Below are 15,305 nucleotides of genomic sequence, written 5' to 3'. Positions count from 1 at the left end.
TGGGGAACTAGGCTCTTTCTTATACCATTTTTGAAAGCGTACTGAACAAACTTTTGAAGAGTAATTTACTCATATTTATCAAATTTTAAAATACTCGTATACTGTGGCTAAGTAATCCTTCTAAGAATTCATCATACAGTAATAGCACAATTATAAAGCACAAATAATAGCACAAGTATAAAGATATAAATACTAAGATCTTCACTCATGGATTATGTTTTAGAGCTGAAAAAATAAAAACAAAGCTTCACTAGCATGGGCTGTGTAACAAGCAACCACAAATATCAGTGGCTTACGACAAGTAGACAAGTAATTTTTCCAGTCAGTTACGTTGAGTGTTGATTGCTGTGGGTCAACTGTTGCAACTCTGCTCAATTGGCAGGTCTTCTCATTCCCCAACCCAGCATTAAGGAAACCCCCTAATCGTCATGTGCTATTCTCATAGTTGAAGGCTGTCAAAATTTGCAAAACTTTTCTCAGTTATTGTCCAGACTGTTAAAATCTATTAAATAAATCTGCATATGCTGACTTACAGCAGTACTCACGATACATGAGGAAAAAAAAAAAACGTTTCAGAGGAATGTGTATAGAATTAGTTCTTATAACACACAAACACAAAAAACCAAGAAGTGTATAAAAATATACACACCTACAAAAAGAATATATCTGCAAAAATACAACCTAACTTGTTAAGCGGTTATTCTAGTTTAGATGGAAGCAGACAAGAAGACCACCATATTTACAGGTGGTTTTTACTGGTCATTTCATGGGTATTTTTTTCTTTATTTTTATATGAAAAGAAACTCATTTTCCAAAGGGACAGTTTCTCAGTCTAAAATGTATTTACAAGGATTCTTCAGCAGCATGTAGAGAGCACTTGTTTTACAGTTCATTTAAGAGTTGTGCCAAAGAACTTGGATTCTTTTTCCTTTAGTGAACATTCCTACATCATGAAAGCCACTGCACTAGGAGTTAATGAACAGAGATGATAAACAAGACCTTGTCCACAAGACTATGTGTGTATACATTTTAGAAAACAAAGCATGCCAGAGAATTACCAAGTAGCAAGTGCCACTCACAGAAGCAGTATGTCCTTTCAGAAAGTTGTTTCTGCTAACTTCAAATCAATCATCTGATTGCCCTAGAATTTTATTGCTATAAGTTCTGAAAATGTTTATAACTGCCTTCTCTATCAGATCACTAGCACCTAAACACCTTTATAGATATACTGTTCAAATAGTGTGCTGTGAGGACTACAATCCATTGTACAACCATGAGTAGAAGAGTTAGGAACTCTCCTTGAGAAAGAAATGGCTCATCAGCTTGACTTTATTTAAATGAATAGATTTTTCTGCAGGCAAATATAAGGAATAACATTTTAGATTTGGAGAACATCATAGAAAAAGTGGAAAATTATAAAAATGGTATATTCAAGAAAGCAATAATTCTTTTCTGGTACAAGTTAGGTTTATGACTGTGTAAAATGGCAAGAAATTGTACTGGAAAAGAAAACTAGATCCTCTCAGGAATAATTTTATATTCTCTATTAGGCAGTTTGTAGTTTATCCGATAGGAAACAGTGATCAAGCTTTGATGCAAGTAAGTAAAATACAGCAATCCTCCCTTATCTGTAGTTTTGCTTTTCACAGTTTCAATTACCAGCTCTCAGGCACGTTCTGAAAATATTAAATGGAAAATTCCAGAAATAAACAATTCATAAGTGTTAAATTGTGGGCTATTCTGAGTACCATGATGAAATCTTGCACTGACCTGCTTTATCCCTCCTGCAATGTGAAATATCCCTTTGTCCAGTGTATCCACGCTGTATACACTACCTGCCTGTTAGTCACTTAGTAGCCATTTTGGTTATCAGATTGACTGCTGTAGTATCACAGTGCTTGTGTTCAAGTAACCCTTATTTCACTTAATAATGGCCCTAAAGCCATTATTAAGCTTGAGTAATGATGCTGGCAGTTCGAATATATGAATGAGAAGCTGTAAAGTGCCTTCTTTAAGTGAAAAAGTGGAAGTTCTCAACTTAATAAGGAAAGAAAACAAAATCATATACTGAGGTTGCTAAGATCTAATGTAGCTTTTATTACTGTATATTGTTAAAATGGTTCTATTTTATTTTGGGGTGTTAATCTCTTTGCCTAATAAATTTATAAATTAAATTTTATCATAAGTATGTATAGAAAAAAATAATATATATAAGGTTCAGTACTATCCATGGATTCAGGCATCCATTGGGGGTCTTGGAACATATCTGCAAAGATAAGGGGGGAGTACTGTAATCAAATCTATATTTTAGAAAGATAAATATAGTAGTACTAAGGAGGATAGAACAGAGAGAGACAATGGAGTATAGAAAAGGAATTAAGTAACCATTTCTAGTCCAGGAAAAAGATGATGATAAAGCTCTAAGTATTGGGAAGAGAAGAAAAGAAGGAAATCAAGATGCTTCAGAAGAGGAATACACAGCTCTTGAGGAGTGTTTATATATGCATGGAAGGGAGGTAAAGGGATTAGTTAAGAAATATTTAATTAAAAGCTTCCTTAAAACATTTCATGGGATGTCCAGCAGAGAAAAAATTACTCTAGAAATCAAGAAAAATGGCAAAATTAGTGATATAGATTTGAGAGCTATCAACACAAAAATGACCATTGTAGTCATAGAAGTGAATTAGATTAACTGTTCAGAGGGACCATTGAACAAAGATAAAATAGGTCATTAAATCAATTTATAATTAGACAATTTAAGAGTCAGATGGAAAAAAATAGAACCAGAACAAAGGGTATGAAACATAGCTATTTAAAACAAATAGGCCAAGAATCAAGAATGTTTAGGACTGTGTAAGGGAAGGCAGAGAATTTTAAGCAAAGCTTATCAATATTTTCCATTACTGCTGAGACATCGAGTATATGAAAAATGAAGAGATACTATTAGATTTAGCAATTAAGAGGTCACTGCTGGCATTGGGAAAGCAGTTTCAACACTGCAATGAGAGAAGTCAGACTGAAATACTTTCAAAAGTGAATGGGGGAGAAGAAAATGCAGTGGTGAGCATACAAGACTTACAAGAAGTTGTAGTGTAATGTTTTCACTTCTTTGTGGAATCTAAAAAACACAAACTCATAGGAACAGAGAGTGGAATCGTAGTTGCCAGACATGGGGCTGAGGGTTAGGAAAAATGGAGAGATGTTGGTTAAAGGGAGCACATTTCTAGTTAGAAGATGAATTACTTCTGAGGGTATGTACAACCTGCTGACTATAGTTGATAATGCTGCATCATATACAGTCATGTGTCTCTTGACGACAGGAATACGTTCTGAGAAATGTGATGTTAGGCAGTTTCCTCCTTGTGGAAACATCATAAACTGTACTTACACAAAGCTGGATAGTATAGCCTACTAATGTACATACTGAGGCTATGTGGAAGTAATCTTATGAGATCACTGTCATATATATGTTCCGTGGTTCACCAAAACATCATGTGACACATGACTGTACTTGAAAGGTACTAAGAAAATAGATGTTAAATTTTCTCACCACACACACATTAAAAAATGGTAATTGTGTGAGTTGATGGAGGTATTAACTAACTTTATTGTAGTAATCATTCTGCTATATACTTGTATTAAATCATCAAGTTATATACCCTAAACTTACACAGTGTTACATGTCAGTTTTATCTCAATAAAGCTGGATAAAAAAGAGCCAATTGTTAAATATTACGAAATTTTGTGAGACCTTGATAAACCTTTGGTAGCTTTAAAATCAGCAAAAGTGGGATTATTTATACCATGGAAATTGGAAAATAAAGAAAATGAGTGAGGGAGAAGAAAATGGAGTAGTGAGCATAGAAGATTTATGAGAAGTTAGGTAGTAAAGGGAAAAAGAAAGATTGGTAATTAATTTTGTAAGAAGAAAAATACCACTTATTGTTTTCTTCTTCTTATAAAATGTTTTATTGATTAAAATATAGAAACCAGACACAGACAAGAGAAAATTAAAAGTAATTATTAAGTTATCATGAGATAGAAACTTTAATTTGAAAGAAAGTTGTCTGGAATAGATTTGGGCTAAAATATAAGCTAAAGGGAAAAAAACTGGTAAAGAAAGCTGTATTTAACATACTAGAGAGATACATATTTAGTGATAAGATGATAAGACTTTTGGAGTTGGAAGACCTGAGCTCGAATCCTGACTATACTGTTTGCTAGCTAAGTGATTTTGGACAAGTCAAGCAAACTTTTGGGACCTCCATAAATCGATCTTAAAAGTAGCAATAACTATGTAAGGTTTTAGTGCATATGAAAATATATATTTAACTATACCTCATTTACAAATATGATGGAGTGTTGTTTATGGATTGGAAAAGGATGACTTGGTCAGGATTTTAATGAAATGGGGCAAAGAAATGCAAATCAAAAGTAATACCACCAAGAAACTCTGTCATGGTCAAGAAGGAAGTTAAGACCCAGATGCAGTGTGGTCACTAGCTCTTTTGTTAAGTAGAAGAAAAGAAGTGTTAGAAAACTAAGAAATATTACAACTTTTAACTTTTGTGGGAACTTAATAAAATTATGTCAGTGTAGCTCTTTTTATATTGTTCTAATTCACAGTTATAAGAACAGAAAGAGTAGTTTTATTATTGATGTGTCAATTATGCTATTATGAATCCTAGGGTACTTAATACATAGAAGGAAATCACTATTTAGGTTGCTTAATCAGTCCAAGGCTTTCTTCTTTCTCTGTAGATTTTTGTTAACACAATATTAGATAAATATACCTCTCTCCAATTAAATGAACCTATTTACAGTTAGGACAATTTATCGTGCTTCACACTTTTATTCATAATAGTCTTCAATTACTGTTGAAAATATTGAATTTGTGAACTTCTGAGTGTAAAAAACACTCTCATTTTGGTAAGTGACATTAGAAAGCCATGATATATATTTCAATGTTGTTATAATTGTACAATTTTGAATTTAAAGTCTATTTGCAAGATATTTTATTGTCATGATTTTGCATGTGGTATACGCTCATCTTTTAAAATGCAATTTCTCTTTTAGTGAAGACGTGTGGCTCTAATCTTCAAGGACCAAGTGGAACCTTTACGTCTCCCAACTTTCCATTCCAGTATGACAGCAATGCACAATGTGTCTGGGTCATCACGGCGGTGAATACTAATAAGGTAAGGGAAAACCATCTGTGGTAGAAAAGCAAAATCATAAAGACAAAGGCAAAGAGATCATCAGAAAAGTGCAGTAAAGAAAGTTTATAACTCACATATTTCCTGACTCTGCAGTATTTCCTACTTATCCATTATGTAAAACATAAACTTATCTGAGAAATTTGGAAAAAATAAATTTAGAATAATAAAATTCTACTTCCAGTTATAACATATAAGTGACAACACATTAAAAGCATAAATGAGTATTTTCTGAGATATGTTTTTGAGAGTTAAGTGTATATTTCCTTTTTTAAAAAGAATCCATGAATAAGAAAGAGCTTTTTACTTCATGTCTTTTCTGCTTGACATTTTGTTCAGATATATCATGTTTTTATACGTAGCTGACTTTCCTTTCAATGTTTCTCTATTGCCATAGATCACACACATATTCTTTATTGGTTTTAATGTGCTCTGCACTATTAGAGGATTCATATTGAGGATATTTCAAATGGTTGGATTGTCATTCTGTTTGATTCAAAATGGGTAATACATCTAAATATGTATGTGCCACACTACTTCAAACAAAATTATAATCATGAACGAGTATAAGGGCAGCTGAAAAATTAGCTAGTTTTCTTTTTCTACCCTCTCCCTCCTGCCTCTTCGGGTAAGAATATAGAGGAGGCTAAATAAGAGAGTCTAAATCCTCTCAGATCGTATGACACCTTTTCTGGGTTAGATGAAGGAAAGTTTGGAGGAACAGCCCATAAAACTGGGTCAGATTAAGTTCAAATACTGATTTAGAAATTACTAACGGATGACTTGGATCAAGTTATTTAACTTCTCTGAAATTCAGTTTCTTCACCTATAAAATGTGAATAATAAGAGCATGTTATTTCACAGTGTTGTGAGAAATAAATGAGGCAATGTGTACAAGAGTGCTTAATAGAGTTAGCAAGTACTTAACAACACATTAACTCATTCTTATTAGATTATATGTATACTACCTCTCAGAATGTTTTAGGTTTTATATTCATAAAACCTAATCCTAAAAGCAACAGGGTTGCTTTAAAAATCAACTCAGTGGTTAGTTACCCTTGCCTCATAGGAGAGCCTTGATTTATGGATCAGAAGAACTAGGTCAGAAGCCTACTCTGCTCCAAACTACCTGCGTAAACTTGGGAAAATCACTAAATCTAACCCTTCAGCTGCATAAAGAAAATCATTTACATACTCAACCTGTGTCATCCAGTTCAATTCAACAAATATTTATTTATTTAATACTTTTTCTGTGCAAATTATGGGTTGTTGAGAAAATAAAAAAATCATGAAGTACTTGAAAAATAAACTCACGTTTATTGAACACTTAGCAACATGCCAGGTACTATTCGCAACACTTTTTATGAATTATTTAATCCTCACAAAACTCCACCTATAATGTAGATATTTCTATTATCTGCATTTAACAGAGAAGCTAAATAACTTTTCTAAGATCACATAGCCAGCAAAGGTCAGAGCTGTGTACGTTATGAGACGTGTTATTTACAAGGACCTATCTCACACGAAGATATAAGTATCTTATACTAGGATAAGCATGAAGTAAATTCATTGTAAAATGTGGAACAAACACATTGTGTTAATCTAGCACTGAGATAGAAATCTTTTTGTGTCATGGTAATTGCCTACAATTGTCATCAAAATGTAATTATCTCTCTTTCTATAAGATATCTGCTTTGCTAAGTTTAATTCATTCTCATTACTGAGTTATCTGAAGTGTCACAGAGGTCTTCACATTTCTCTTTGTTTATCTTTCCTAATCTGCCAAACTTTTACCTCTTCTTTTTCTCCCTAAAACAATTCAATTTGTTTTCTAAGGGGGACACAGTTACTTGCACTTATTTTCTAGTTTTATCAAATAGCTTACCAAGGACATTAAATTTTGATCTGTTGGTTTACCTCTATTTTAAGTTATCCTATAGAAATTGGTTTTCAAGCATTTTTAACCATGACTCACAGTTAGAATTATATTTTACATGGTGGCCCAGTTCACACCCACACCCTCACAGATAGAGTGCCACAGAAGAACATTTTCCCTTACTACATGAATGCACTTGTCTATTTTTTATTCTGATCTATTTATTCTAAAAATATTGGTCATGCCTCACTAAAGTGATTTCATGAGACACTAACAGGTTATAGTTTGAAAAATACCGTTGGCAGTTTAGCTTCCATAGGTTACCATGTCAGAACACTTTTTGGAAGGCCATTGCTAGCATGAACCATAGGCACATAGCTCTCCTAGTTGGTATAAACCCCAATTAACCAAGATGCTTAATCCCTCAATATATATAATTTTCTTCAGAAACATTGCTCATGTTTTTCTTTATGTTTGATAACTTTAAAAGCAATCATGTTCTTCTAAATGCCAAAACAAATTTATGGTTGGTGAAAAAACTCTGAGATTTGAAACAGGATGAACCTGGATGGTTTCAAATCTGTGCTGTCCCTCTTATTAGCTATACAATTTTAGGCAGGCATGATCCTTGAGTCCTCGGAGCCACAGTTGTTTTTTGTGTTTTTTTCCCCCAAATATTAGAGATAATAATGCCATATCATAAAGGTGTTTTACAGATTAGATAAAAAAAGTATGAAATGTCTGATACAAAGTAGGATCACTCTAAATGATATCTATTACTATTACCAAATGTTGCCATCTTGTTAAGAAGTATGCTTCTCTTTAGTTATTTGTTAGGTTTAACTTATGTATTAATGCAGAAAAAAACACCACTACATACAATTTTTTCCATATTTTATTATATGGTTGAATAATTTATAGATGACTGTGTCTTATACTAAAATATTATACATTAAATTATAGTCATTTTTACTGATCAATTTATAAGCATTGCCATTAAGCTTACTAAAAATAAAATATAAATGAGCATTTCAATCTTAAAGTAATACATATTTTTAAGGTTACTTTATGCCCCTTCTACAAGCTCCTTAAGGAAATATTTCCTTGGATTATTCCATTTAAATGATGAATATAATTTAAGGTTTCCTCATAAGAGAAAGTTAAAATATGAGAACTTGTACTTTAACTGGTCTTTGAATTAATTGTTCTTCCTGTATTAAGGTATGCATTTAACATTATTTCCATGTCTATAATAAATACTTTTTTGTCTTGGCTTTTTCCTTAATTTCTATGAGGATAGTCTTCCTCATTTAGTTGGTCTGGTGCATTTGTCTTCAATCTAAGGTATCTGTACATCTTGGGATACACAAACAATTCCCAGGGTGTACATGGGGAGTCTGGACGTCATTTTCAGATATTTCACTTTCTAACACTCTCCTGCCTGAAGATCCACCTCTATTTGTTCTCTTTTATCACTTTGCCTTTTATGATTGTCTTTCAGTTTCAAAGAAAGGCATATATTACTTTTCCAGCTGAAATATTAATATTTTACATTTTTTGAGTGTAAATAAAATTCTGGAGATCCAGAATAGGAAATTCCATATGTATAGCTTCTGAGGGAGAGTCCTTGAGAACAAAGCAAAAAATAGATTCACTGAGAAATATTTGAGGGAGATGATAACCTTGTTTTATCCAAACAACATATTTATAGAAAGCCCTTGTCTTTATCTATGTATCTATGTGTGTATGCTTACATGTATGTATGTATGTGTGTATTTATCTATCATCCATCCACCTATTTTTTATCCATCTATCTGTTTCTCTGACTATCCTAGAACTAGAATTCACAATACATAGAAGTATATTATAGATTAATTTGAATGGAAACACAAAATGTGGCTTTTTGAACAGAAAGACTTTCTGATTGATTTTACAGTTTTTTCATTTCGTATGCAGTGGACATTTTCTAGAAATTAAATGAATTGATGCAAGATTTTTTTTTTTGCTTTTTTCTCCCCAAATCCCCCCAGAACATAGTTGTATATTTTAGTTGTGGGTCCTTCTAGTTGTGGCATTTTTTGTTTTGTTTTGTTTTTGTGATGCAAGATTTTACGGAAACTATATTTAAGGCATTTGTAAAATTACACTATAATAGAAATTGCATCCTTTGAAGCTATTCATGCTTAGACTTGTTTTTTAAAAATAGATATCTATTTAAAATTATAGGAGAAAGTAGTTTTCAAAATTCATTGATCTATGTGTGAAAATTGTTTGAAGGCTGTCTAGATCAACATTGTCCAACAGAAATATAATGTGAGTCACATGTATAATTAAAAAATTTCTAATAGTTATATTCCTTAAAAGATGAAATTAATTTTAATGTTATATTTTATTTAACCCCAATATTATAATTTCAACACATTATCAGCATAAAATTTTAAATGCAATAATTTACCATCATTTTTCTTTTCTAAATCTTTGAAATCCAGAGTGTGTTTAACAGTTAAAAAACAATTCAATTCAGGTGAGCCACATTTCAAGTGCTCAATAGCCACATGTTTTTGGTAGATAACCATATTGTACAGGGAAAATATGGGACACTTCCATCACCATAGAGAGTTTGACTGCTCTGCTTTAGAGAATGTGAGAGGGATGGTGGTTGGCCTTGAGAATAAATGTTCCATTGCAAGGGAATTACCTGGATGTTTTCACAGGGGCTTCAAAAAAAGGGAAAAGGGGATGCTCCCATTGACAAAGGTGACTCTGGAAGACATGGGGTTTTAAAACTATCAGCTTTATTCCAGAGCATCCAAAGTCTCTATTTCAAATTTCAAGATACCATTCCCTCTAAATTAATGCCCTAATTTTCACATGAGAAATTGTGAGTCTCTATGTTCAGCATATATTATAATTATGCAACTTGCATAATTAAGTTGTGAGTCTAATTTTCAGCCATATCTGCTCAGTACTACAGAGTCACCATAGAAGTTCTCTTGTTCTCTGACCATGACTTAAACTGGTATTTTCTTTCTTTCCGACTCCAGCACAGTGATAAATAGCCATGGCCCTCCACAATCCTTTTAGTCTTAGGCATGATAACCATCAAATGCAAAAACCACTTGCTGTGCCTCCTCAAACCTTGCCTTCAATATGTGTTTCATCCCAATCACAATAAATGAATTAAATAATTGTTTATGCCATTTTCTACAGACCAGAAATCCTGGTATATCAATGCCAAAAAATAAACAAACTACTCCCCAAAATCCCTTCTTTGAGGGTCTGTTTCTTGAGCTTTTCTTGATGCCAAGGGATATAGCCATCAAGGTCTAGTCAGGAAAATATAATATAGATCAGTTATTTAAAACACATGGAATTTAATTTGGAGGATTGTTATATAGATGTTATAATGTGGAAATAAAATTAATACAGAAGCAATAACTGTATAAATAAACACCATCTTTAGAGCTGGAGGAAGAAAAGAAAAGAAAGTGTTACATAATCTAACAGCTTGTAGTAGGACCTTCGCAGAACTGGAGCTCAAATTTCAAAGAAGGAAATACCCCATGGTTGGTGCTCAGAACTCTGAAGAAATAATGTAAACCAGCAGGTTTAGGCAGACCCTAAAGCCAACTGGGAAACTAATGTGAGAAATGTTATTTGCAGTGTCCCAAACCTAATATCAAAAAGCAGAATATAGAAAGGTTAGCTCAGAGTTAAAAGAGAGTGCGTAAGTAAATAGCACAGAATTGCTGTCAAATGATATGGGAAAGCCTACAGATGGAGCTAGTTTAGGAGAAAAAAACTAGTTCAGTTTTAGACCTGTTACCTTTGAGATGTCTATTAGACTGGATATCAGGTTGGATATAAAGCCTGAACATCCAAAAAATAGTGATGGAGATATAAATTTGCAAGCTGTCAGCATGTTGTTGTTTGAAGCCGTCAGACTGAAAAAGATCACAGAGTAAGTCTTAGGAGAAAAGTCAAAGTTAGAATAAACACCAGTGGGTGAACAACAGGTAAAGGTCAATGAATAAGGTACCTAATGAAAAATATGTTTGTACATTTTCTGTGTGTATTTTTCTTGTAACATTTTTATATAATTGAAGACCATATATTCCCAGCCCATGATCCAAATATCCATCATGGAAGAATCATAGAATAAATATCTCAAGTATATTTGTATTATTTTTTTCCAAATATAAATACATATCATTGGTATTGAAAATTACAAAACATATTGATAATGTTAGTATATTTATAACAACATTTGGCTATTTGTTTTTTTCTTAATCAAGTGAAAATAAATGAACACTCTCATGTGGGAGTTCTGTCCATTTTTTCCTTTATATTAAAAAGGTGCTCCCCATATTCAGAGTTGGGAACCACAGATTAAAATAAAGTACAGTGATCAGTGTCACTCAAGTGTATTAGTCTTTAAAAAAAATGAAAAGAAAAGTCATATAAAAAAAAAGTGGTAGGCCCCATCTTACCTTCTGTACAGTCCTTCTTACCACATCATTGAATTTATCTTATTTTAATTCAGCATAAATTCTGACTTTTGCAAGAAAACTAAATCAGTCCTAAACTGAATCTTCTAGGATTCAGCATGAAATCTCCCTTAATGCTAATCCTTTAATGCACCTATAATCATAGTTAGGCTTTGGTTTTCTTCTTGACACTCAAAGCCTACCTTTAATTTTGGTTGTAGTAATTGGAAATCTGTCTTTTGACATGTCAGTATGTCTGTTTTATTACTTTCCGTTTGCTAGGCTGAGATAGTTCCTCATTATTGCTAGTCCACTTTCAGGGCTTGGAGTCCTATTGCTGACCCACAGCCTCTGGTCTGCAGCTCTGCAACCCACCAAAATAGCTTCTTCAAACAAGTTAGCTGATTATCTGCTCCTGGCACTTTCATCATTCTGTTTTATCTCCTGAACCAACCTTTTCCACATATGTAATCATCTTCTCTTTTCGTTGCCATCTACTTATTGTCATTTCTCTAATTGATGTCCTCCCAAATTTTACAGCTGGTTCTATCAAAGACCTTCTTTCTATGGGAGATGCTTATTTATTTATTTATTCATTCAAACAAATATGTATTAACTACTAAATACCAGGTGTAGTTCTTGATAACGAAGATTCAAAGTTGAATAAAACATGACAAAATTCTTTCTCTTATGGGGTTTACATTGTAGTCAGGGTTCACAAACAATAAAAGAAACGTAAGTAATATGTTAGGTGGTACAATTGCTATGGAGAATAATTTAGCAGAACAAAGAGCATCAAAAGTACAAAGTATATGTTGTGTTTTATACAGAAGACACTATAAGAAGAGATGAATGGAAAAAAAGTGGAAATGGGCATGTAATAGACTTGGACACATGTTGTGTTTTGCTTACATAGAATCCATCTGTTCTCCATTTTTTATAAATTTGAGGAGCTGCCCCTCTCCCATTCTCGGTGGTATTAGAGGGGACTTCAATCAAGGCACCATGTCCTAACCTCTTCAATTTCATCTGCCAAGAGGATATAATATAATGGTGTGTTGGAGCTGACTTTTACCAGCTCTTGAGAGCTGATTGTTAATTTATCAGGAGTATAGCAAGCTGATTGGTAAGCAAGCCCATATTAAAATGTAAATTGTGTAAACATAAAATTTAATAAATTATATTAAAAAGAAAGGTAATAATTACCTAATTATGAAACATCATTTCATAAATATTTTGCTACACATTACTATTACCTATGCTCTTGAGGTTATTTACATCTATTTTGTCCATGTGATGGAACTACAAAACTATGATGTGCTGCTGCACATCTTTCCCATGGGCAGCTTGAGATTGGACACAGTGGGAGAATTTACACTATTGAAGTTGGCAAACACTACAAATCAGAGCTTGATTTATTTATTTTTGTTAATTGTGTAGATGTTGAAAGTGATAGAGAAAATGTTAATAATGCAGGTTAAATTTCAAAGTGTGTTGTGTCTGTAATTCTTGCATTGTGAATGGCACAAAAAGTTTGAGAAAATGTTCTTCCAGTATTCAAAAACTATTTCTTATTTGATAATGAAGTCATTCATATCATTGACAAATATGTGATGTTACAACATAGGTCTTCATTTTTATAATTGTGTTTTACTAGTTAACATAAATGAAAATGTCAAGCGACATTTGTCTGAGAAGTTCTCATTCATACACTCATTCATTCATCTATTACAACCATAATTTGGCTACAGATAGAAAATTTTGGCAAAAGAACAGTTAAAGCATTCTATAAGAATCAGTTGACTGTGGAATTTATAAGCAAGGTTATTATATATTTGCTGTTATTTGTAAATTATATGTTACATATCCTTTATATCAGTAAATGTTTTTACAAACATATATTTTTTTTTCAACAAGCCAGTTGTTAAGCATTTATCAGTATACACTGTTGTTATGTGACCAAGCTAGGTCAGTCCATTTCTTTCAGGACCTTGAAAAAGTGGCTCACACTGAAAAAAATACTTGAGTTGATTTATCAGAGAGAGACCTTCTGAATAATAGTAAATAACAATAGTTAATGTGCATTGAAAGCTTATTATGTTCTAAGGCATTGTTCTAAACCCTTGTATATAATATTAATTTGAGCTTTACAACCCTACAATGTAGATACAATTATTATTTCCATGTTTCAGATAAGGAAACATTCAGGTAAATAAAGTAGTTTGCCTAAGACTACAATTTAACTTTCAGAGCCAGGATTCATAACTAGGTACTTCTACTCTTGCAGTGATCGCTGATCACTGCTCCTGTCCCTTCTTCAACCTGAGATTTTAGCTTTTCCTTACTTCCATGAACTACCACATATCTTTATTATATACATGTTTGTGTGTATATACACATATATATTTGTGTGCATTTTCACTTACGGCAGCCAAAATATTTTTCTGTTACTTGTCACCAAGGAAGCCTGAGACTAGGAGGTAATGATACAGTCATCATTTTTATTGTTGTCTCCTGATCTAGTATAAAGAGTCCATTGCCATGTTTAGCTCACCAGTTTGCTCTCGGATACAGTTCACCATACCCTGGAAATTGATAGTATGCTTATTTCCTCAATTCTTATCTATGTTTTGTTGAGAGGAATCCAGCTCTTTAAAACACATGGTAATGTTGGCTACTTTTAATTTGGGGGGTTTCTGATGACCTTTGAGAAGTGGGTCTTTGAATGTAAACATATAAATTAATGGTAAAGTCAAAATAGTTTTAAATTAAATAATTATTCAGTATAATATGCGGAATTAAGATTAAAATGTTGTAGACAGAATTCTTTATGGCTTTTTGACCAGTCTTTTTCTCACTTTGTGTAATGCACTTTTATCCACATTGAATCATTGTTATAAGAATAATGCTGACATCTCCAGGATGTCAGCAATTCTCACAACTGAGAAAATAAAATCCATCAGGAGGTTAGTAATGAAAGATTAAATTAACCGAGCATAGAAGAATGTAATTCAGAGAGAATAAAGACAGGCACATGAGGCTGACTTCAGTTTAATATAGAACTCTCACTAGCTTAGCAGGTCTTAAGTGTGAGAAGAAATAAAACTGATCATCTAAAGAATAAGAATTGACTATTGGCTTTAAAAAGAATGTTGGGTAACACTATCCAAAAGTGTAATTTTTTTTGTATTTCAAGACTATGAATATTTCATTTGTTTCTAAATTTGGCTCACATTTTCCCCTTATGATTCAGCGATTATCCTTTACTATGCTCTAGCTATATCAGTGAAGAAGGTCAAGGGACTGGCATGACTTTAAGTGTATATATTTAGGAACTCGCTTTGGATGTTCCTCACTTATTTATAAATAACTTTCTTATTATTCAGTTTATAATAATGCGTGGACAGTGTTTAGATCTAAGAGCCAAAAGCCCTGAATTCTCGTGCAGGTCATCTTGCCCCTCCAAATCTTAGTTTTCCCATCTTTAAAACAGGAATAATTATCCTTGCCCTGCCATGTCATAGGAGTGTTAGAGGATCACACAAGTTAGTAAACCAAACATCACTTTGTATATTAGAAATTATGTTGTAAATTTAAGGCATTATATATTCTTATTCTTTATACCATCCCTTATTCTAAAGGTGGTTTTTGGTGGGTAACATCATCAAATAGACCATAATGCATATTTTGAGATATGTTGAATAATTAAAGATGTTAAAGCATAAG

General features: G+C 32.7%; 1 protein-coding gene across 7 annotated transcripts in view; it reads left to right on the top strand.

Annotated features, from left to right (window-relative positions):
• Positions 1 to 15,305, top strand: part of CSMD3 (CUB and Sushi multiple domains 3) — a 1,186,048-nt gene that overhangs the window by 585,687 nt on the left and 585,056 nt on the right. For all 7 annotated transcript variants that reach the window (XM_070221725.1, XM_001915960.5, XM_070221729.1 and 4 more), the window contains one exon: positions 5,077 to 5,198. In XM_070221725.1, coding sequence (XP_070077826.1) covers positions 5,077 to 5,198 — 122 coding nt within the window. The remainder of the gene's footprint in view (positions 1 to 5,076; positions 5,199 to 15,305) is intronic.

The sequence above is a fragment of the Equus caballus genome, chromosome 9 (genome assembly GCF_041296265.1).
Source record: "Equus caballus isolate H_3958 breed thoroughbred chromosome 9, TB-T2T, whole genome shotgun sequence".
Taxonomy (NCBI): domain Eukaryota; kingdom Metazoa; phylum Chordata; class Mammalia; order Perissodactyla; family Equidae; genus Equus; species Equus caballus.
This window is presented reverse-complemented; position numbering and strand designations above follow the sequence as displayed.